Here is a 24846-nt window from a genome sequence, read left to right as displayed (position 1 = left end):
ATGCGCGAACAATATGAAAAGTCTCCCGGAGACTTTTAGAAAATCTCTCGGAGACTTTTGGGAAGTCTCTCGGAGACTTTTGGGAAGTCTCTCGCTGACTTTAGGGAAGTCTTCCGGAGACTTTGGAAAGGAACCATCCGGACTTTTAGGAAGTATCCCAGAGATTTTTGGGAAGTCTCCCAGAGATTTATGGGAAGTCTCCCGAAGATTTATGAAACGTCTCCCGGAGACATTTGGGAAGTCTCCTGAAGACTTGAGAATTCTCCCGGAGACTTTTGGGAAGTCTCCCGCAGGTTTATGGGTCGTCTCTCGGAGACTTTTAAGAAGTCTACCGGAGACTTTTGGAAAGTCTTCTTGAGACTTTAGGAAAGTCTACCGGAGACTTCTGGAAAGTCTCCCGGAGACTTGGAAAGTTTCCCGCAGACTTTTGGAAAGTCTCCCGGGGATTTTAGGGAAGTCTCGAGAAGACTTTTTAAAAGTCTCCCGGAGACTTTTTGGAAGTGCCCCAGAGACTTTTTTGGAAGTTTCCGCAAGACTTTTTAGAAGTTTTCCAGAGTCTTTTGAGAAGTCTCCAGAAGATTTTTGGGAAGTCTCCCAAAGTCTTTTGGGAAGGCTCCTAAAGGCTTTTGGGAAGTTTCCTGAAGAATTTTTGGAAGTATATCGGAGAATTTTGGGAAATCTGCGAAAATTTTGGGAAGTCTGCCGGAGATTTTTGGAAAGACTCCCGGAGACTTTTGGGAAGTTTTTCGGTGACTTTTGAGAAGTTTTCCGGAGACTTTTAAGAAGTCTCAGAAAGGCTTTTTGGAAGATTCCTGGCACTTTTTCGGGAAGCCTCCCGGTGACTTTTTGAAAGTTTCTGTTAGACTTTTAGAAAATCTTCTCTCTTTTTTTCTCCCGGAGACTTTTGGGAAACCATTCGAAAGCTATCATGAAGATTTATTGGGAACTCAGTGATTTTTCTGAGATAATTTAAAACTCTTAGAAACCTTTCAAAAAATTTTGAGAAAACTTCATGTGAACCCTTTTGAAACCTCCAAGACCACATAACGTAGCCCCTATAATCCCTAAAAAACGCAAAACCGCACGAATACTTACGAAAATCTTTACAATTCCCATAGGCATCCACTCGTGAAACACTTTAAACTGTTTCGGAATCTTGTTAACTTGGAATTTAAGAGCTTTTTAAGAGTTTGCTCACTCGGAATCGAAAATTTTAGATTGCGTGTGATTAGCTCAAGACCGAGTATGAGTTGGTGAAGACTGAATCAACGCACCATTGGTGTCTTTCGTTTCTGAAAGGCTACAATAGACGACCAAACTTGAAGATCTGATAACTAAATCCAAGAGAAAACAGGAACAGGGAAGGGGGTTTACTTCTGCAAACTTGTGCATCTACACGGGAAAAAAATCTGTGGTAAAAATAACCATGGAAATTCAGACAAATTTACTATGTTTACGGTACATTTCACAGAAATAATTTACAACAATCTGATTCCAACTACAGACATGGTAAAATCAAGCGCATTTCTGGTCTGCTGAAAATTGCCGGTGCGAGCGCTTAAGTTAACCCACTAAAGTGATAGTTTTTACCGCACCTTTTTTTCGCGTGTATGGCTACTGTTCAAGCGTTAACGAGGGACTCTAAGCTAATCTGCGCATTATGGTCCTTCGGAAGTGATGATGAAGAGATTCTATATGAAAGTTATGAAAGAACCAATAAAGAAATCCATTGGGGAATAACTGTTAAAAATCTTGGATGAATTGCTGGTAAAATTCCTGGAGAACTTTCTAGAGAAGGTTTAGAAGAAATTTTATTTAAAAAGATTTATAAATAAGTATACGGAGTTTTTAGAAGAGATTTTCCGTAAAATTCTTGAAATAAAATTTAAGGAATTATGAAAGATTGCTTTGAGAACCCTCCATGGCATTCTAGGAGAAATTATTACAGAACTTGTGATTATTTTCTGGATAAATTTCGGATGATAAGAGATCTTTTGTAGAATGCATATATGTCATGAAACATTTTTATGGGAAATTTCTTAAGAAATAATAAAGAAAAAAAAATAAAGGGATCGTTGAAAAAATGTGCTAACAAAAATTCTGAAAAGATAAAAAAATAAAAAGGTCTCTGGAAGTACGTCTGGTTCGTTTTCAGCGAGTATCCCGGAGAAATCCTTGACAAATATTATAGAATAATCCCTTCGAATTTGGAAATCACTGTTAAATAGTCTCTAAAAGAACCTATAGATATATTCTTGGATGAGTTCATATGAATATCAGTTTCGGTTTCAAGATGGATTTATAGACGAGTTTCTGAAGAAATCCCTCTCTGTTTGAATAATTAAAAAAATCGATAGAAACTTCTAGAAGGAATCGCTTGAAAATTGCCTGGAAAAAATGCTGTAGGAATATGGAAAAGATATCTGAAGTCGCGAAGGAAGTAATAAAATGTTAGAAAAAATAAAATAAAATATCTAAAAACTTTCAGAAGACATAAGTTTTTTTAAAATGAATATCGATTGAAAATCTGTCAAGAAAACTTTAAGAATGATCTCGACAAAAAAAAGGATGGAACAGAGAAAGAAGGAATAAATCCTTGAAAATCTACCTTTTTCTCTTAACTTCTAATGGAGTTTGAAGACTATTTTTTGAAAGAAATGATCGAAACTTTTGGAAATATTCTTGCGGATATGCCTATTTGATTCACAAGATGAATTTTAAAAGCGTTCTTTTGGAAAAGAAAGTTCTTTTAGAAAAGAAAGAAATTCATAGCAGCGGAACTATTGAAAACTTTTAAGTAAAAGCTTTTTGCAGGCTACCTGAAGAAATGTTTTGCTCATAACTTGAAACATGTTGGGACTTTAAGTGCAAAATCTTGGATTTTATTACATAGGCTCAACTTTTTGTGTGACCAATCATGGTAGATTTTTGTGAACGTGGAAAACTTATTGGCTTTATAAGAAAATTTCTCGGTGAAAAAGGACGTCAGGAACTTTATTATCGTTACGTGTTTTGACCTTCTATTATTTGGTCATCTTAAACAGTTTTTTTGCTTAAGTAAAAATGGAGTAAATGTCAAAACTGTAAAAACAGTTTCGCTCTAAAAATCAACAAATCGAAAAATATATAAATACAGTCCCTGTGTAAGATTGAATTAAAGATAAATATGCTTTGAATACCGAAGAATCCCTGCATTACTTCATATTTTCTACCTGATTTATAACCTCTATCAATTATAGCACGCGAAGGCTACACCAAGACAGACCAAACTCACAAAAATTGGGAAGCAGGATTCAAAATGCTCAGATTGAATATAATAATATCACAATCTTCTGAGTTTGTTTATATTTTCCAATTGGGAATTAGTTTTCTTCCAAAGCCTATTAGAAATAAGGTTGGTCTTTATTACAGTTAAATTTAGTGCGAAACCATCTAAATCCCATTTAAACGCTTCCTCAAGGCTACCGGAAAATCCACGTAGCTCTTACGTGTAGCGCCGGTGGAATGGACGAAGTTTAAAAGTTCATGCGTTCAAGAGGTCGACCGGAAAGCGTTTGGAGTTTTTGAGCGTAAAGTGCTGCGAACAATACTCGGCGGTAAACAAGTAAATGGCATCTGGCGGCGTCGCATGAATCATGAGTTGTACCAAGTATATAAAGAGGTGGATATTATCAAGCTCATAAAACACGGTAGGCTACGTTGGGCTGGTCACGTGGTACGAATGCCGGAAGAACGACAAGCAAAAATAAAATTCAGTAGAGAACCCGGACGAGGCCGTCGGCTTCGTGGTAGGCCGCGCACACGTTAACTTTTTGCAGTTGAAGAGGACTTAAGGGCACTTAACGTTCAGGGCGACTGGAAGCGATTGGCTCAGGACCGAGCCCAGTGGAGAAGAATTATCCATTCGGCGTAGATTCAATACAGCGGATTGTAGCCCATCAAGTATTAAGTAAGCGTTTATTCTGGGCTACTTATGATGCACGTAAGAGCTACGTGGAAAGCGCGATGGAAAAAAAACACGTATGTTTTCACGTAACAATAACGTTTGGATTATTTTGAGTGTGCTTTTTCACTTTTAAGGTGAAGATGAACCGAAGCCAAACCTGAAATTTTCAAGAGCATAAATCTGGAGAACCAAACACTAGCTGATAACTTAATCGATTGGTCGCAACTGGTAGTGACCAATCGATTAAATTTTCAGCTCAAACAAGAGTTGGGTTCTTCAGATTTGCGCTCTTGAAAATTTGAGATTTGGCTTCGATTTATATTCACTTTAACGTTTGCTCCATTTTTACTTGGGCCTTACTAGTAGAACTACTTAAGAGCTTGACAAAGAAGACATACCTATTCTCAACATCAATCAAAATCACGATTCCCTTAAAATTTAAAATTTATTTATTTCTACTATCTTACACGTAGATAATCCCACATCTATCTTGGCTTATTTCACAAATTTATTAGGCTAAAATTCCCTGCTCATCCCCCCCCCATAACTCTATCGCTATCGGTTCCCCCGGGCCCTCCGCCCAAACAGCAGCAGTTCCCGGTCCTGCACGAACCGTTCCTCCAGCGTCCGGAAGCTCCCGAGAGTATTGGCTTTCGTGCCGAGACACATCTTGTACTGTGCCTCTTCGAGGTTTCTATCACAATTGATGGGATGGAAGATGTGCACCAGCGACGGATCCGGCGCACGGAATACGACCAGCTCCTGCTGCTGTTGCCGGAGCGGATCCTGGAACGGATCCACCCGACCATCGGCCACGTCCAGCAGCCGCTGGCTCCCCTTTAGATTGGCAGCGATTATGCTTTCGAGAAATTTGACGTCCTCTAGGCCCCACCCGGTGATGTCGGTGTTGAACCCACCGAGATCGGGCCGCAGGATGTCGGACTTGTAGATTCCGGCCAGGCCGTAGCCAAACTGTCGGAAGTATCCGTTGGCGTTGGTGACCGGGTAGGGTGAGGAGAAGTTTTGATCGTAGGATGAGCGATGGAGGTGCTCTGTGGTTATGGGTTTGGGGCCTGACTCCAGGTACATCTGGCCGAGGGATTCCGGGTGGGGATCGTACTCGCTGAAGACGATCGGAAGGTAAACTTGGCGGTTACGGATGACGTTGGCCCGTATCCGGTCGAGTGTCCGCTGAGTGAATATCATATCGACATCGATGAAGAACAAGATGTCATCCTGCTTGCAGAATGGACTCTTGATGGCACGATCGAGGGCTACTCCGCGCGAGAAGTTCCCCTGCAGCTGGAGATAGTTGATGCGGTTTTGCGGATATCGGGAGCGAAGTTGATCGAGAAGGTTGGTTAGGAGGGATGAATCAGACGGGTCGACGTACAGCGAGACGAGGAGGTCTGTTCGGAGATCTTGCTGAAGGGCGACCTGCTCGAAGTTGCGTAGGAATCGCATGAAGGTTTCCGGTCGTCCAGCGAGCGGAATGATGAAGACGATGCGATCCTTTGGCATCTCGATCATCGAGGGATTGCTGATGGCGAACGTATCCGAGAGGCGTTCCCAGCCGCTGTTGAGGAACGATCGCATGCGATCTACAAGAAGGGGAGTTGAATGACAAGTTACAAGGAGTGGAACATCATTCGGGTTACCTAATCCAGTACTGTTGTCAAACGGTCGGGTGCTTCCAATGGGTAATCGACTATCGAGGGTCACTGCATAGGCGGGGACGACCTGACCGGTGATCTCCCGAACCCGTATGTCCGTGAACGATCGCTGAATATAGAGATGTCTCCGTACCGGGACGGTCATTTTTTTTCCGCGGTACTTTTTGTACACCAACAGCAAGTCCATGATAAGATCCTGCCCGTATAGGCTATTGACGCGCATGTAGCCGTACAGCAGCTCACGAAACTCGATCACCCGACCCCTCTGGCGCGAGAAATTGTTGATGTGCTCCATGATCTGCACGTGCATGCCGTTATGAAAGAGAGAAATAATAATTAGCTTGTTAAGTGGCTACTTGAGCTTGAACCGATCTGTAACCGGTTCATGGAGTGATGTTTGTCCAGCAATCAATTGGCTCGTTGTTGACAGGACACTGTTTGCTTACCTCTCGAACGACATCGTTCAATCCCTCCTTGAGTGACGATTCAATCTTTCGCTTCGGATTCGGATGCATCCCCGAGTAGAGGCTCTTGGCAATGAAATCCCACTCGATGATCTCGTCCAGATGTGACGGCCGGTGCCGGTTGAGATCTGGCGTCGAACCTTGAAGTAGAATAGTCAATGTTGCTAGCGAGAACTTAAACGGGGGGGGGGTGGAATGTGAGTGGGGTCGCGATCGTTACAAACCTAGGATGGTGTGATCCCCCAGGTAGTCGGCGCTGGTTTCGTCCGACGGAAAGATCGGGACGCCCGGTGCGAGGTTTTTGTTGATCCGAGGGATCTGCAGCAGGGCCGTCATCTGTGCAATATCTCGGTGAAGCATCAGGGACTGTTGACGGAGCTCTTGAGCTTTGAGGCCCAGGGTGTAGGCATGCAGTCGGTACATGAAGGCTGGCTTTTTGACCGGATGCAGCGTAATGGCACTGTGAACTTCCTTGTTCTTGAGGTTGCCGGAGAAGGCACGACTTCCGCTGCTGTTGTGGTGCAGAATGGATTGCATCTGAAAAAGCGAAGGTTTTAAAATAAGAACCTTGGTTTGAGCGCAACCAGATGAAGCTTACCTCATAGTTCCAGGTACAAGGAATACCTGCGAACTTTTGAACACATCGACCGACCTCTACGTCTTCGTGGGTACTATAGAGGTTCTTGAGGCAGGTTGGAATGTGGGGAGCCACTGAAATACATCGTTTGAGAATAACTCATTCTTGTAGGACGGTTGTTAAACTCACCTCGTCGCAACGTTTCGCGACTCATGATCACTCCGGGGCCGCCCATGCAGAAGTTCTCGTCGAACTCCAGCGAGAGCAGCCCGAACTCTTCGCTGTTGCCACGCCCAGCCTGGCCGATGAACTGCGGCTTCGAACTGTCCACCGATCGTAGGAACATTTCCAGCTTGTCCGTCCGGATGAACACGTCATCGTCGGCACGGGCAAACCACTCGAACTTGTCTATGTAGTGCTCGTACATGTAGTGCAGCATCATGAAGCTCTTCTTCTGCGGCGGATACCGATCGTCAACGCCCTTCAGTGCCACCAGAGGGATATCTAGAATACAGAAATACTGTTTAATGGACGATGTTCAAGTAAACCGTTCAACTCTTACCATCCGCAACGGACTCCTCTGAGCTGAAGAAAGCTATCCGCCCGGGAATCGATTTGCCCCACGTGTCATAAACCGCCTTGGCCCGGCTCTGGAGGAAATCTTTGGCAGTCATGACGCCCACAAACACCAGATTGCGCTGCGAGTTCTCCGGCGTCTCCGATGGATGAAGGCCGATGATTTCCAGGGCAGCTGTAAAGAGAAGAAGAGATGCGAAAAAAAATCCATCATTACTAGAGGAAAAGAGTATGTTACTCGGTCGAGGTGCACCAAATTTCGCACGAAATTGCGCGTGCCGGTTTGTTTGGATTTTGCTTTCTATGAAATCATTCGTTACGGATTGCCGCCTTGGGTTGGGTTCAGAGTTGTGCCGGGGAAGCGTGCGATCAATTATTTGAAATTTGAACTCGCATTGCAGCCGGTATGTAAGCTGGCACGTCAACGAGTGTTTCCCGAGCAGGAAGGAATGACTCGCACCTAACCATGCATAACATACTTTGTTATTATACCATAATTAAAATTCACTTTTATATGAAAATCTATCATGTATTCTTTGGATATTGCAACAGCTGATCCAATTTTAGAATAATCATGAGCAATTGTGTGACGTATTTCACCTCTTATGCTGGGCTTTGCAATGCCTAATTCAGATAGTAAGTATTGGGACTTGGGCTTGTATTGAATATCTTAATTTGATATTATGCAGCAATTTTCTCCTGCTCGGGTCGAGCAAGTGCTGATTGCGATTCCGAAGAGGCAAATCGCACAAAATCGATTTATGGTTAGGATGGTGAACACTTGTGAGGTGTTTCCCCCTAGTGGATTCAATTCAGCAAATAGATGGATCGGTAAATAACATACATCACGCAACTGTCGACGGAAACCTTTTCGCTTGGAATTCCGGTGAGTTCAAAGAAAATTATTGCATAAGGTAAATATTGACACTGGTAGCGGCAATTGCTTGAATCATCGGTCGCCAAAGCTGTGACCGGAGACGACACCAACGACCAACTATGACAAGCGGTTGGGGAATTTCATGAGTGATAAACTCAAGTAGGAAACAATTAAAGAGCGACTGACTATATTGATAATGCGAAAATGGTCAAGTTTTGATTATTTTCTACGTAAATCACTTATCTTGAATTTATACCTAGAAGATCTTTATTCAAAACATGCAGTAAAAGTTAAGTTAAACCATCAACATTTGAAAATGTAAAGATTATCTTAGAATTACTGTCAACATAATGAAAAGAAGCAAACTTAAAAAAAACTAAAAACAGTTGAAGTACCAATACCAACTAGAAGAGCAGCGATGAAGACTCCAAATATCAAATTCAACTCAAGTATTGCGAAAGAAACTTGAATCGTCTGGATGGTATTTTTGTTAGGAAGACTTCTGTCCTGCTCTCCAACGTAATCGCTATTTGTTATCAATTCGAACACTTCAGATAGCGAAGCTGTAAGGTGCTTGAAAGGTGGAAACAGCACAACGATGAACACCGGAATTACATGGAAGACATAGCATATATCCACAATCTTAGTTGGATATCTCAACTACCTTATTTTCGGGTGAAATTGATCATTTTTCACGGGTTTTCTTGTCTATTTTCTATAATGTTGACAACGCCAAACCACTGAATACAGGAAAACAAGTACGAAGGTGAGCTTCATTGGCCTATGTACCGAAATTTTCTAACAAATGTAAATTTAGTTGTTAAAACCATCTCTAATATAGAAAACCGGTGGATTCGGGGTGAAATTGATCACTTGGTAATTCCATAATTGTTAGTTTCGAAAACACTTTGACATATTTCAGTCCAATCCCTGAATCTAAAAGTGCTTTTTAAATTCTTACCAATACAATATTTATGGAAATATTGAAGGTTTGAATTTTAAGAAATCAAATCAATTGTTTAGAACTAAAAACTTTTGGATGTTTGTCACTACTGCACCGCACATGATTTTAAAATTTAACATAATTTTCAGAGAATTGACAATTTTTAACGTAAAGAACTCCACAACACAAAATTCGATAATAGTAACGACAAACAACGTTTATTCACTGCAGGTTACGATGATATTTGTACTCCATTAGGAAAATATAAAATCGTGGGACACGGTGATCAATTTCACCTGAATTCACGGTACTCCACCTCCCATGCAAGATATACAGTCAGGTCTCCTATTAGACACATGGTTGGGGGGCGTAATAGGAATCTACGTTATAGGAGACCCAGGGCTTATGGGATTTCATCACTTTGGGGGTGTTGTTGAATATCTCGTATGCCAAAAGAGATAGCACAGTACTGTCTTCGGCGAAGTTTCAGTGCTAAGTACGATCTACCTTTAGGAGTTGAGGATCATCCTTTTAGTTGAGAACTTGGCCGGTAGGGGCGCTTTTTCTGATTTGCACTATATGAACCATGAGGGATAAGAATGCAAAATTTTGTAACATATGATATCTCTAGATCCTGATGTTTTGGAAGGTTGGTGTCTTCGGAAGAGTTGTTCAGTAGCTCAAGGGCTGACATGCGGTGGTCATTCTGATACGGAATTACGCCACCAGGCGGCGCCAGTGAGCAAAGAATTTTTGTTTCGCGGATAGCTCAGTAGCCTCATCACTTAGGAAGAACTTTGCCGAAGACGCCGGCAAAGTTGCTCAGTATCACAAGGGCTAACATTATTTGAGCCTAAAGATCCGAAATTTTGCCACTAGGCGGCGCCACTGAGCAAAGAATTTTTGTTTCGCGGATAGCTCAGTAGCCTTATCACTTAGGAAGATGGCGTCTTCGGTAAAGTTGCTCAGTATCACAAGGGCTAACATTATTTGAGCCGAAAGTTTCGAAATTTGGCCGCTAGGCGGCGCTAGTGAGCAAAGAATTTTTGTTTCGCGGATAGCTCAGTAGCCTGACCACTTAGGAAGATGGCGTCTTCGGCAAAGTTGCTCCGTATCACAAGGGCTAGCATCCGCAAAACAAAAATTATTTGCTCACTAGCGCCGCCTACTGGCAAAATTTCGAAACTTTAGGCTCAAATAATGTTAGTCCTCGTGATACTGAGCAACTTTGCCGAAGACGCCATCTTTCTAAGTGGTCAGGCTACTCAGCTGTCCGCGAAACAAAAATTCTTTGCTCACTAGCGCCGCCTAGTAGCAATATTTCGAAACCTTCGGCTCAAATAGTGTTAGTCCTTGTAATACAGAGCAACTTTGCCGAAGACGCCATCTTTCTAAGTGGTCACACTACTGAGCTATGCGCAAAACAAAAATTCCATGTCCACTAGCGCCGCCTGGTGGCGTAATTCCGTATCAGAATGACCACCGCATGTCAGCCCTTGAGCTACTGAACAACTCTTATCACTTAGGAAGATGGCGTCTTCGGCAAAGTTGCTTAGTATCACAAGGGCTAACATGATTTGAAACGAAAGTTTCGAAATTTTGCCACAAGGCGGCGCTAGTGAGCAAAGAATTTTTGTTTCGCGGATAGCTCAGTTGCCTGACCACTTAGAGAGATGGCGTCTTCGGCAAAGTTAATGTGTATCACAAGGACTAACATTAACATTAACATGTTTTTTTTCTAAATGATCAGGCTACTGAGCTATCTGCAAAACAAAAATTATTTGCTCACTAGCGCCGCCTACTGGCAAAATTTCGAAACTTTCGGCTCAAATAATGTTAGTCCTTGTGATACTGAGCAACTTTGCCGAAGATGCCATCTTTCTAAGTGGTCAGGCTATTGAGCTATCCGCGAAACAAAAATTCTTTGCTCACTAGCGGCGCCTAGTGGCAAAACTTCGAAACTTTCGGCTCAAATAATGTTAATCCTTGCGATACAGAGCAACTTTGCCGAAGACGCCATCTTTCTAAGTGGTCAGGCTACTCAGCTGTCCGCGAAACAAAAATTCTTTGCTCACTGGCGCCGCCTAGTGGCAAAATTTCGAAACTTTAGGCTCAAATAATGTTAGTCCTTGTGATACTGAGCAACTTTGCCGAAGATGCCATCTTTCTAAGTGGTCAGGCTATTGAGCTATCCGCGAAACAAAAATTCTTTGCTCACTAGCGGCGCCTAGTGGCAAAACTTCGAAACTTTCGGCTCAAATAATGTTAATCCTTGCGATACAGAGCAACTTTGCCGAAGACGCCATCTTTCTAAGTGGTCAGGCTACTCAGCTGTCCGCGAAACAAAAATTCTTTGCTCACTAGCGCCGCCTAGTGGCAAAATTTCGAAACTTTAGGCTCAAATAATGTTAGTCCTTGTGATACTGAGCAACTTTGCCGAAGATGCCATCTTTCTAAGTGGTCAGGCTATTGAGCTATCCGCGAAACAAAAATTGTTTGCTCACTAGCGCCGCCTAGTAGCAAAATTTCGAAACTTTCGGCTCAAATAATGTTATTCCTTGTGATACTGTGTGTGATAACTTTGCCGAAGACGCCATCTTTCTAAGTGGTCAGGCTACTCAGCTGTCCGCGAAACAAAAATTCTTTGCTCACTAGCGCCGCCTAGTGGCAAAATTTCGAAACTTTAGGCTCAAATAATGTTAGTCCTTGTGATACTGAGCAACTTTGCCGAAGATGCCATCTTTCTAAGTGGTCAGGCTATTGAGCTATCCGCGAAACAAAAATTGTTTGCTCACTAGCGCCGCCTAGTAGCAAAATTTCCAAACTTGCGGCTCAAATAATGTTATTCCTTGTGATACTGAGCAACTTTGCCGAAGATGCCATCTTTCTAAGTGGTCAGGCTCTTGAGCTATCCGCGAAACAAAAATTGTTTGCTCACTAGCGCCGCCTAGTAGCAAAATTTCGAAACTTTCGGCTCAAATAATGTTAGTCCTTGTGATACTGAGCAACTTTGCCGAAGATGCCATCTTTCTAAGTGGTCAGGCTATTGAGCTATCCGCGAAACAAAAATTGTTTGCTCACTAGCGCCGCCTAGTAGCAAAATTTCGAAACTTTCGGCTCAAATAATGTTATTCCTTGTGATACTGTGTGTGATAACTTTGCCGAAGACGCCATCTTTCTAAGTGGTCAGGCTACTCAGCTGTCCGCGAAACAAAAATTCTTTGCTCACTAGCGCCGCCTAGTGGCAAAATTTCGAAACTTTAGGCTCAAATAATGTTAGTCCTTGTGATACTGAGCAACTTTGCCGAAGATGCCATCTTTCTAAGTGGTCAGGCTATTGAGCTATCCGCGAAACAAAAATTCTTTGCTCACTAGCGGCGCCTAGTGGCAAAACTTCGAAACTTTCGGCTCAAATAATGTTAATCCTTGCGATACAGAGCAACTTTGCCGAAGACGCCATCTTTCTAAGTGGTCAGGCTACTCAGCTGTCCGCGAAACAAAAATTCTTTGCTCACTGGCGCCGCCTAGTAGCAAAATTTCCAAACTTGCGGCTCAAATAATGTTATTCCTTGTGATACTGAGCAACTTTGCCGAAGATGCCATCTTTCTATGTGGTCAGGCTACTGAGCTATCCGCGAAACAAAAATTCTTTGCTCACTGGCGCCGCCTAGTAGCAAAATTTCCAAACTTGCGGCTCAAATAATGTTATTCCTTGTGATACTGAGCAACTTTGCCGAAGATGCCATCTTTCTAAGTGGTCAGGCTATTGAGCTATCCGCGAAACAAAAATTGTTTGCTCACTAGCGCCGCCTAGTAGCAAAATTTCGAAACTTTCGGCTCAAATAATGTTATTCCTTGTGATACTGTGTGTGATAACTTTGCCGAAGACGCCATCTTTCTAAGTGGTCAGGCTACTCAGCTGTCCGCGAAACAAAAATGCTTTGCTCACTAGCGCCGCCTAGTGGCAAAATTTCGAAACCTTCGGCTCAAATAGTGTTAGCCCTTGTGATACTGAGCAACTTTGCCGAAGACGCCATCTTTCTAAGTGGTCACACTACTGAGCTATGCGCAAAACAAAAATTCCATGTCCACTAGCGCCGCCTGGTGGTAACTCCGTAATTCCGTATCAGAATGACCACCGCATGTCAGCCCTTGAGCTACTGAACAACTCTTCCGAAGACACCAACCTTCCAAAACATCAGGATCTAGAGATATCATATGTTACAAAATTTTGCATTCTTATCCCTCATGGTTCATATAGTGCAAATCAGAAAAAGCGCCCCTACCGGCCAAGTTCTCAACTAAAAGGATGATCCTCAACTCCTAAAGGTAGATCGTACTTAGCACTGAAACTTCGCCGAAGACAGTACTGTGCTATCTCTTTTGGCATACGAGATATTCAACACCCCCAAAGTGATGAAATCCCATAAGCCCTGGGTCTCCTATAACGTTCTGGTGTGTCTTATAGGAGTGAGCGCAGGGACGAAAATACTCAATCTACCCTCGCCTACATTGATACTTGCTGGGTAGAATCTTCGTTGATTTTTATTTGTTTTTATCCTCGCCTTGACAACACAACAAAGATTGGCAAAGCGCTTGCCGCAAGATTGTCAGTTTCCTTTTACCCTGCTGATACTCAACCGCTTTATGATCATCGGAAGCAAAAAATGATATTCATTCTGGACAGCTTGACTTTTTTACATTCCTCTTCGGGAAGTTGTAATTTTTGCACAAAGCACAGTAAAGACGCGTCAACATCATCGATTCCGTGCATCGGATCGTTCATTACCCGTAAAGCAGCATATTTTTTAATTAGTATGAACCTCAATGATAATCAATTTTCTAAAACTGACACTCTTCTGCTTCTGATAATCAAAAACATCAGCGACGTACGGGCATCGTTGTTTGTTTTTTCATCTACTTTTGTGCCATCTTCATTGGTGCAATCATATTGGTGGTGGTGCGGTTACTTTGATGGTGGCATAAATGTCAGTGAATTGAGTATAGTGAGCATGATTTTTTTCGTCCCTGAGTGAGCGTAATAGGAGTGCACGTTATAGGAATGCGTTTAATAGGAGACCCGACTGTACTTCGATTGCTTGTTGATGTTTATGAAGAAGTAGGCCTTGCTGAGCAAGCCATGAGATACTGACAAGCGCTAGTGGATTTCACTACGAATCAAGCCTTCAAACTGTATAAACCTGAGAATGGGGCTCTGCACTGTTTTGATTTTGTATGAGATTTTGACGTTTATTGGCCTTGTTGTTTACTTATTTTATGCAGGAGTGAAAGAGTAAGACTGATTTCCGTGCAGTACTGAGTACTGATATTCATAGACCATTCTCTCCTAATAAATGCTATTTATTGAGCTTCTCGAGAATTTTTAGCATTTTGATCACTTCCTCTTTACTTCGAATGTTACGCGCCATGGTCTGGTACTAGTTGGGCACTTTGCGAATCTTTTCTCAAAACCGCAAACCACCAAATAAGTTGCGCGCCGATCGATTATGCGACGAGTTGTGGGTCGATCAAAACGATTTCAATCGCTTGCAACTTGAACACAAGAAGGTACGAACAATTTTATTCCATATGTTTTGTATCGATAAAACAATTATGATCGCTCTCCAGTTTAGGACTCGAGCCCTAAAAGTGACTCACTTCCTCGGCGAGATATTTTGACATTTCTTTATTTACTTTTTGGCTGGCGCACAACTCGGCGCATGGGCTCCCGGCGCACAACTTGTTGGACAGTCTGCGGATTTAAGTAAAGATTCGCAATAGTTGTTTGAGATTGAGTCTTTCTTTTGGCCCATCCGCCCAGTCCTTACTATTACAATAGGATATAAGCTCGTTAAGGGGAAGGAATCCCGCAGCTGACCGGACCGAATTACGAGAATTGACGCTTCCGTGTCAAGCTTCACATGGACGCAATGGATGTATCGTCCGTGTTGTCGGAACCAGCTCCGGCTGTAGGCGATACAGGTCGTGCAAAATGGGAGCAAACGGACAGGAAGACTGAATTGGTGCTGGTGGCATTCGTAGCAGATGCAATTCTTGACGTTGTCCGGGAAAAGGAAACGGCGTCTGAAATGTGGAAGGCTCTGGAAGAAACCTGAAACCTGGAAAACTCTGAGAGAAGCAGGGAACTTCAAAGCGAGCTCATTGCAACGTATTCGATGATCTTGTCTGCCAGCTCAAGTCTGCAGGAGCCAAACTGGAGGAAGGGTATTTAGTATGCCAATTATTCTTAACCCTGCTCGATAGTTATGACCCATTGGTGACGGCACACGAGAATCAGGCGGAGAGAAGAACCTGATGCTAGAGACAGTCAAGCAGCGGCTGCTGGCTGGAGAGAGCAAGCGTGAAGACCGTTTGGATGACTCGAGCAAGGACAACGAAGCAGCGTACATTAGTGGCAAGAAAAAGAACCAGAATAAGTTTACTGGCAAGAGCCACCGGTGTGGAAAACTTGGCCACATGAAGAAGCAGCTGTTGGCAGTAAGGCGGTCGCATTCATGGCAAACGGTGACCAGACAAAGTCTGAAGCAGAGAAGATCAACTTCTGCGTAGTCTCGGGATGCAGTGATCACCTCGTGAACGATGCGAAACATCTGCGGTCCATGTGGAAATTGAAGGGTCCCTTTGTAATCGATGTAGCCATGAATGGTGTGACATTAGTCGGAAATTTGCTGCAGGAGATATTGAAGGGATGTCCAACAAAAGAATTGAATTTCAGATAAAGAATGTTGTGCTCCTGCCGGATCACCGAGAAAACCTGCTCTCGGTGATGAAGTTCTTGCAGACTGGAATCGATGTTCTATGTTCTATATTTCTATCGTCGTTTGGGACATGCAAGTCAACAAGCATTGAACACTCTCATTAAACATGAAATGGCCACGGGGTTTGCGAAGAAGCTTGAAACAATTGGTTTTTGCGATACATGCGTGATGGCCAAATAGTGCCGGGAATCATTCGATGGCGTTCGAGAACGTGCCATACGTCCGCTGGAACGAGTTCATTCAGACGTGTGTGGCCCTACTGATCCACCGGCCTGGGACGGATCGCAGTACTTCATATCGTCCATAATACGACTGGACGCATTTCGCTGTAATCTATCCAATCAAGCGCTACGGTAATACCGATGTTTTAAGGAGTATGAAGCGATGGCTACAACTCAATGGCAGACAAGAATATGTAAGCCTACCGAGGACCAAGGCCGTGAATTCTTTTCCAACGAACAAAAGAGCTACTAGAAGGAGCGAGGCATTCAGATACAGTCCACAGTGGCTTATTCTCCTTAACAAAATGGAGGAGCTGAACGGTTTAACCGAACTTTGGTGCTCATTGATTCAAAAGCTCCGAAGAACCGGGGTCAGAGGCGACACTGACTGCGATGTACCTCCTGAACCGTTCTCCGATGGTGACAGTGCCTGAAAACGGCGGTGCCTGAATCTGATGAAGAAAAAAACCATAAGTTGAAGAGGAAGCAAATCCTGGGGCGCTCCCTTTGCAAAATAGAGGTAACGGCTGTTCAGAGTAAAACACCAGGCGCAGCGAACGGGAGCGCAGGCTTCCAGGTAAGTTTTTTGCTTTTTTAACTGGATTCAGAGCTGCTGAATCTGCTGCTGACAATTCCGATTCTACAGATCCACTGTCCTCCTATGAGGAAATCTATGGACGCAACGATCGAGACTGTTGGTTGGCGGGTTTCCTTGACGAGCTGCGTTCGATGGATACCAACCAGGTGTGGCGGCTAGTGAAACGACCCTCAGGAGTGAAACCATTGCAGCCAAAATGGGTAATATGCATTAAAGAAGATGCTGATAAAAATGTTGTTAGACGTAAGGCAAGATTGGTCGTAAAGGGCTTCCATCGCTGGTAGTTCGACTGTAGTTCCTTGTTGATGATAGATTGGCTTTTCAGTCTTGACAAAATTAAAAACTGTTATTTTATTTTGTCCAACATTTCGGTCCCTGAAGAAGATCCCAAACGGACCGAAACGTTGGACAAAATAAAAAAAAAAACAGTTTTTAATTTTGTCAAGACTGAAAAGCCAATCTATCGTAAAGGGTTTCCTTCATAAATCTGGTATCGACTATCAAGAAACCTACATATGCGCCGCTAGCCAAACTGATGGCGATTCGAGTGGCATTAGCTGTGGCGCTGCAAAGAGGCATGGTTATACACCAAATGGATGTGCAGACTGCCTTCCTGCATGGTGAGCTGAAAGAGACAATTTATATGGCAATACCCAAAGGCGTCGAAGCGGATGCTGAAACAGTCTGCCTGTTGAAAAGTCATTATAAGGTCTGAAACAAGCTCCGAAGTGCTGAAACGAGAAATTGAATCAGATACTATTGAAGCTTGGGTTCAAGAGATCGCGGCATGACTATTGTGTATATACTAGCATCGACGAGAGGGGGAACGATGTCATGTACGTTGAAGATTTGCTAATCATGGGAGTACGTACCAAAACGGTGGACGATATCAAAAAGAAGTTATCCCAGTTTTTCAAGATGACCGATAAGCTTTTTCGCAGCTAGGGCAACAGCAGCGCGACCGAGAGGAACAGCAGGAACAGCAGCAGCAACTTCAACAGCAGCCGAAGTCGTCGATAGAAAAAGCAATGTACACAAAAAAATCAAGACTTTTGTGTTGATGATCCAAGGAACCCTTGGACAAGCTGTCAAGGAATGGGCGCCGTCGCACAGAAAGCTGAATCGACTGAGAAGGAGTTGTTGGCGGCCAAAACGTCAAGGGAAAAAATCGAAAGACGAAAACAAAGAGTAGGTCTGAAAAACAAAAGCTCTTTAAGGGCCGAAAGAGAGACGAGGCGCTTATAGTCGAGGTAAGCGATGACTCGTACGAGAAGGTTCTCCGTGCAATGCGGACATACCCGGAGCTTGAACAGCTAGGTGCAGACGTGCGGAAAATCAGGCGCACCCGTACCGGAGATACAAAGAGCTACAAGGAGCTCACCGTGAAAGCCATGGATAATACGGTAGAAGTGCAGAGGAGTGCAGATGCAGGAAGTGCAGATGCAAATCCGCAATTAGGCTTCCTATTGAAGCGGCCTTCAAGGCACTAAAAACGGAGAAGATGAAAGTAGGCTGGACGATATGCCCACTGAGTATGTCTCAGAAACCAGAAGCATGCTATAGATGCCACGAGTACGGTAATCTTGCTGGATTCTGCAAGGGGCTTGACAGAGGAAATTTATGCAGAAGATGCGGAGAAGAAGGCTACAAGGCGCAAGCCTGCCGGAAGCCTCCAAAGTGTATGATCTGCGCTAACGGGAGAGTAAAAACCACGTTAGGGATCATGCACAAATTACGTCACGCTCCGAGGGGGGAGGTGGTCAAGCCAAGCGTGACAAGCCTTACAAAAATTTCGGAGGACTCATACAAAAAACGTGACAAAGGGGGGGGGGGTCAAAAAGTTGAAATTTAGCGTGACATAATTTGTGTACCATCCCTTACAGGAGTCCTGTGCCCGGCCTTCATAAAGGCGACTGCTACCAAACCACAATGGTTGTAATACAAATTAACCTCAACTATTGTGACACAGCACAACACTTGCTGAGGCAATCTGTGACGGAGTACGTGCGATGTCGCTATCATATCGGAACCATACCGTGTACCGGCCGGCGATGGGAACTGGACAGCAGACAACGCGAAATCAGTGGCGATATGAACGGTGGGAAGATATACTTTCATAGAAGTGACACATCGTGCAGATGAAGGCTTTGTTATAGCCAAAATTAACGGAGTCTTCTTCTGTAGCTGCTACCCCCGCGTTGGTCTATTGACCAGTTCAACGACAAGCTAAAGGGCTTACAGACCGTAGACCAGCCGTCGTAGCCGGGGATTTCTACGCTAGTCGCTTCACCAACTCAAGAGGGAGCAGTTCACTTGAGGCCTTAGCAGCTGCCCTGCGTGCAAGCTGCTTTTGGACTAGGAGAAGGATGAAGATGAAAACTATCATTGAAACGCTATTCCCAAGGCACGCCCTTACGAGCTGGCCGTCCACACCGTACGAAGCTCAGGATGACGACGAAGAAGAAGCCCAGATAACGAATGATGAGCTGATTGCGGTGGTGAAAGCCTTAAAAACCAGGAAGGCTCCGGGACCAGACGGCATCTCCAACGTAGTTCTGAAAGCAGCAATCCAAGGAAATCCGGATGTGTTCACGATCTTGTTGCAAAAATGCATCGATGAGGTCAACTTGCCCGACATTTGGAAGTGACAAAAGCTGGTGCTGCTGCCGAAACCATGCAAGCCTCCTGAAGATCGTTCAGTATATAGACCGATATGTCTGCTAGACACAGTTGGCAAAGTGCTGGAACGCGTAATCCTAACCAGACTTACGAAACTCACGGAGGTAGAAAACGGCTTGTGCGACATGCAGTTCGGCTTTCGGAAAGTTAGATCCACCGTTGATGTCATCCAAACAGTCGTGTAAGCTATGGAGACGGCGCGGAAGCAAAAGAAAAGAGGTAAACGTTACTGCGGACGTAAAAAATGCCTTCAACAGTGCCAGTTGGGCTGCGATTGCACATCTTTGTAAGATTTTGAAGAGCTAGTTTCTGAATCTTTCTCTGATCTACGAAACAGACGCTGGAAAATGTGCACAACAATCACGGTGGTTCTATTCTTGGCCAGACCCTCTGGAACTCTATGTATGACGGAGAGTTGGAGCTGAGCTTCCCCCAGGGTGTGAAGATCGTCGGCTTCGCGGATGACGTGGTACTTGTAATCATCGGGAATCACTAGAGGAAGTAGAGATACTTGCTACTGAGGCAGTAGACGCTGTGGAAGAATGGATGCGAGGGAAGAAGCTTGTGTTAGCCCATCACAAAACCGAAGTAGTGATGATAAGCAACCGGAAGTTAGTGCAGCATGCGAGAATCTCGGTTGGACAATGTACCATCGACTAAAAGCGACATCTGGGAGTGATGATCGATGATTGGCTGAGCTTCAACAGCCATGTCGATTATGAATGTGAGAGGTCCGTGATGGTGTTAACAGCTGTATCCTGGATCATGCCCAACAATTCAGCGATCAGCAGCAGCAAGAAGCGACTACTGGCGAGCGTGTCTACATCGATACTTAGATACGATGGACGCGTGTGCGTGACAGCACTACAGACGAAGACGAACCGCTCCGAACAGAAACCATGAGGAAATGGCAACAGCTCTGAGAACGGTAGATGTACCCACCGGCTAATTCCGTGCCTGTCGATGTAGGTGAACAGAAATCACGGAGAAGTGAATTTCCATTTGACGCAGTTTTTGTCTGGTTATGGCTGCTTCAAGAAATATCTGAATAGGTTTAGACACGCAAGGTCACCGTTATGCACCGGATGCGGCGATGTTGAGGAAACCCATGAGCAAGTGGTCTTCGAATGTCCACGCTTCGAGCATGAGCGAGCCGAGAGCATAATATCGTCCAACGAAGAAAAATGGGACGTGGTATACAGGACATTCGTCCAGCTGATGTCTCTTTTACAACGAAGATGACGAGAGGAGCAGTGGCACTCAACACAGCAGACAGCACATGGCTCTGGCTGGAATCGTCGGACCAACCTCGGCACTTGACGAGTCAGTCTATTGAAGCGATCATATGAAGGAGATCAACGGGCACGACCGTAGTAGGCTAGATTCTCCGCCAGGGACTAGACCGAGTAGAGCGGGCGTAGCGCAGTATCGGTAATAAGTCGTCAAGGCGCCTGCAAACCGGAAGTCATCCTCCAACTGGAACAGGACCGTCCCCGGCACTTAACCGACCAACATCGCGTAGGAGTAGGCTAGATCATCCGCCGGGGACTTGCTGAATAGATCGCAAAACAGCACCGGCAAAAGGTCGTCGAGGCGCCTGTGAACCGGAATTCGGAGTAGGATAGATCCACCGGCGGGGACTATTCTGAGTAGTCCGTAGCGAGTGACCAGCATGAGTCGTCGAAGCAACAGTGAACCGGAAGCCATCCTCCAACAGGAATCGCTGGGCCGACTTCGGCACTTTACCGGTCATCAACAAAATGGTCGGTGTTCAGACAGACTGAACCAAGTGCTTTTTAATGATTTCTGGAAAACGTACTCCAACCGTTCGGAATAACAAAATATTTGCTTTATTTTCTGTAATACTGGAACTTGTCTGTTTGATGAAACATCTGTATCAAAATAGCATCGGAAAAATCAGAATTGAAGGAGTCCTTTTTTTTTTTTTTTTTCTTCATCATTTATTTACAAGGCTCATGCGCCTTCAGGCATTACGGAGCTGTATTCTTTGAAATTTATTTTGACAATTTCATGTTTTGTTCTTAATTATAGTGTTAGCTTTGGGGAACCGTAAAACTCGCGGTTTGGTCGAGGTTAGGGGTAACAATAATATACAGGAAGGGATAGGATAACGGGGCGTGACGTTAACAGTCAGCAGCGTGTAGTTTTTGCGTATTTGCTGCCGGACTAACGTAGAGAGGACTGAACAACCTGTAACGATACAAAAAACAGATTTCGAGGGGACACGAGGTGGACGAGTGGAACAACAAGACGGGGGAATCAAACGGCAATTGCGGCTTGTTTAATGAAATCATACACAAGCTTCATGTATTCCAAGTCAAGTTTACCCAACACATCTCTAATGTCCACCTTTTCTGGTTTCCCTTGGGCCCTGAGGGATACATATAAATCAGATCTGGCAACACCGTATTCGGGGCAATCCCAAACCACATGATTGGCGTCTTGATAGCCTTCACCACAGCTGCAGCGATTGCTGTCTGAGAGCCCTATTCTATAGAAATACGAGCCTAAAGAATAGTGGTTGGACATGAGGCGACACATTACTTTAATAAAGTCTCGACTTATGTCCAAACCCTTAAACCAAGGTTTCTTCGATACCTGCGGGAGAATGGAATGTAACCACCTGCCCATGTCTCCTGCATCCCATTTTTGTTGCCAACTGATCAAGGCGTGCTGACGAGCAATTGTAAAAAATTCGTTGAAGGCGATTTGTCGGTCGTAAATATTGCCTTCCATAGCGCCCACCTTGGCGAGCGAGTCCGCTTTCTCATTGCCCGGAATTGAACAATGGGAAGGGACCCATACCAAGGTGATAGTATATGATTGATTCGATAAAGCACTCAGAGTAGATCGTATTTCACTAAGGAAATACGGAGAGTGCTTTACCGGCCTCATTGAACGAATAGCCTCTATAGAACTGAGGCTATCTGTAAAAATGAAGTATTGATCAGAGGGAAGAGAGGCAATTCGCTCTAATGCGTAATGTATAGCCGCCAATTCTGCGACATATACGGAGCAAGGGCTTTGAAGTTTATGGGCGACGCTATGAACCTCATTAAATACACCAACACCAGTGGAATCATTTATTTTTGACCCGTCGGTGTAAAACTTTTTGTCGCAACTGACATGGCCGAATTTGCTTGCAAACATTTTTGGTATGTGCTCCGAGCAAAGCAGATCTGGAATTCCACGGATATCTTGCCTCATGGACAGATCAAAAACTACAGTGTTATTGGAGAAGACTGGGAAGCAACTACGATTGGGAACATTCGAAGAAGGGTTAACCTCCAGAGTCATGTACGTGTAGTACAGAGTCATGAATCTTGTTTGAGGATTACGTTCGATTAGCTTTTCAAAATTCTCAATCACCAATGAATTCGACACTTCACAGCGTATGAGAAGCCTCAACGACAATTCCGCGAAACGATCTGATAAAGGCAGTACTCATGCAGCCTAGCGCGATCCGAATACAGCGATATTGGATACGCTGGAGTTTGATGATGTGTGTTCTCGCGGCGGATTGAAAACAAAAACTACCATATTCGAGGACCGAGAGAATTGTTGTGCGATATAGCTTTATCAGATCTTCCGGATGGGCTCCCCACCACGTTCCTGTGAGCGTACGCATGAAGTTGATTCGTTGCTGGCACTTCTGGTACAGATACTTAATATGCTTTCCCCAGGTGCATTTAGAGTCGAACCAGACCCCTAAGTACATATGTGAAAGGCCTTGAGTGATTTCCTTACCCAAAATTTGAAGCTCAATCTCTGCTGGATTACGCTTCCTAGAAAAGACAACCAACTCAGTTTTCTCCGGAGAGAATTCGATACCCAGCTTCGCAGCCCAAGTGGATAAATTGTCCAGAGTATCTTGCAATGGTCCTTGCAGATCGTCCGCCTCTGGTCCTGTAACAGAAACAACGGCGTCATCCGCAAGCTGTCTTAGCACGCAATTTCCCATGAGACAATCGTCAATATCTCTTACGTAAAAGTTGTAAAGAAGAGGGCTTAAGCACGAGCCCTGGGGGAGACCCATGAAGCTAATTCTTGAAGTTGTTGAGGATCCATGAGCGAAATTCATTTGCTTCTCAGACAACAAATTATACAAGTAGTTATTTAGGATAGGAGAAAATCCACATTGGTGGAGTTTGTCTGAAAGGACATCTATGCAAACTGCATCAAAAGCCCCCTTAATGTCCAAGAAAACTGAACCCATTTGTTCCTTTTGAGCATAGGCCAGTTGAATTTCTGTAGAAAGCAGCGCAAGACAGTCGCTCGTTCCCTTGCCTCTGCGGAAACCAAATTGAGTATCTGAGAGGAGGCCTTTCGATTCAACCCATTTTTCCAGTCGAAAGAGAATCATCTTCTCTAACAACTTTCGAAGACATGACAACATCGCAATAGGACGGTACGAGTTGTGGTCCGATGCAGGCTTTCCTGGCTTTTGGATAGCAATAACTCTCACTTGTCTCCAATCATCCGGAACAATGTTGCTCTCCAAGAAGGCATTGAATAAGTTCAGCAAGCGCCTCTTCGCGACGTCTGGGAGGTTTTTGAGCAAGTTGAACTTAATCCTGTCCATTCCTGGGGCAGAATTATTACATGAAAGAAGAGCAAGTGAGAATTCCACCATCGAAAAGGGTAGGTCCATTTCGTTTCGTTCGAGTGGATGGTCACGACTTATCGTTTGCACTTGGACGGAGTCCGGGCAAACTTTCTTCGCGAAATCGAGAATCCATCGAGAAGAGCTTTCTCGATCCTCATTTACCGATACCGCGTTGCGCATTCTTCTACCGACCGTCCAGAGAGTTCGCATCGACGTTTCTCGTGTTAGCCCGTTGACGAAATTTCTCCAGTAACCGCGTTTCTTCGCTTTCACGAGGTTCTTGAATTTGTGATCAAGAGAAGAATACCGATCGAAATTATCCCGAGTGCCTCGTTTTCTGTATTCTTTAAACGCGACGGATCGTTCACGATAGACTCTGGTGCATTCGTCATCCCACCATGGAGTGGGAGATCGTCTTCGTACCGAAGACCCCGGGACCGGTTTACGCTGAGCTTGTAAAGCACTGTTGATGATCAACGCGGACCAAAACTGGTATTCTTCTCGCGGAGGAAGTGTACATACCGATTGCTCACCTACGGAGATCTTCTCAGCGTATAGTTTCCAGTCGATATGTTTCGTAAGGTCATACGCGACATCGATCTGATGTGTCTGACGCGAGTTATTGGTAACTGAGATTTTGATAGGCAGGTGTTCACTACCATGGGGATCTTGGATTACTTTCCACGTGCAATCCAATGATAGTGAATTCGAACAGATTGAGAGGTCTAACATGCTCGGAGGATCTGGAGGTTTAATTCGCGTTGCTTCCCCAGTGTTTAAAATTGCCAAATTGAAGTAGTCACAGAGGTCATAAATAAGGGTTGCGCGGTTGTCGTCTCTCGGTGACCCCCAGGCTGTACCGTGAGAATTGAAATCTCCTAGGATC

General features: G+C 44.3%; 1 protein-coding gene across 5 annotated transcripts in view; it reads right to left on the bottom strand.

Annotated features, from left to right (window-relative positions):
- Positions 1-4457: 4457 nt before the first annotated feature.
- Positions 4458-24846, bottom strand: part of LOC5568027 (chondroitin sulfate synthase 1) — an 88564-nt gene continuing 68175 nt past the window's right edge. For 4 of the 5 annotated variants that reach the window (XM_021840455.1, XM_021839830.1, XM_021841015.1 and 1 more), the window contains 7 exons: positions 7223-7411; positions 6850-7164; positions 6682-6794; positions 6308-6620; positions 6066-6223; positions 5605-5917; positions 4458-5547 (listed from right to left, as the gene is read on the bottom strand). In XM_021840455.1, coding sequence (XP_021696147.1) covers positions 4502-5547; positions 5605-5917; positions 6066-6223; positions 6308-6620; positions 6682-6794; positions 6850-7164; positions 7223-7411 — 2447 coding nt within the window. In that variant the 3' untranslated portion in view covers positions 4458-4501. The remainder of the gene's footprint in view (positions 5548-5604; positions 5918-6065; positions 6224-6307; positions 6621-6681; positions 6795-6849; positions 7165-7222; positions 7412-24846) is intronic. The other variant, XM_021842136.1, reaches the window with a different exon arrangement.

The sequence above is a fragment of the Aedes aegypti genome, chromosome 1 (assembly GCF_002204515.2).
Source record: "Aedes aegypti strain LVP_AGWG chromosome 1, AaegL5.0 Primary Assembly, whole genome shotgun sequence".
Taxonomy (NCBI): Eukaryota; Metazoa; Arthropoda; class Insecta; order Diptera; family Culicidae; genus Aedes; species Aedes aegypti.
Note: the sequence above shows the minus strand (reverse complement) of the source record. Positions and strands in the feature narration are given on the sequence as shown.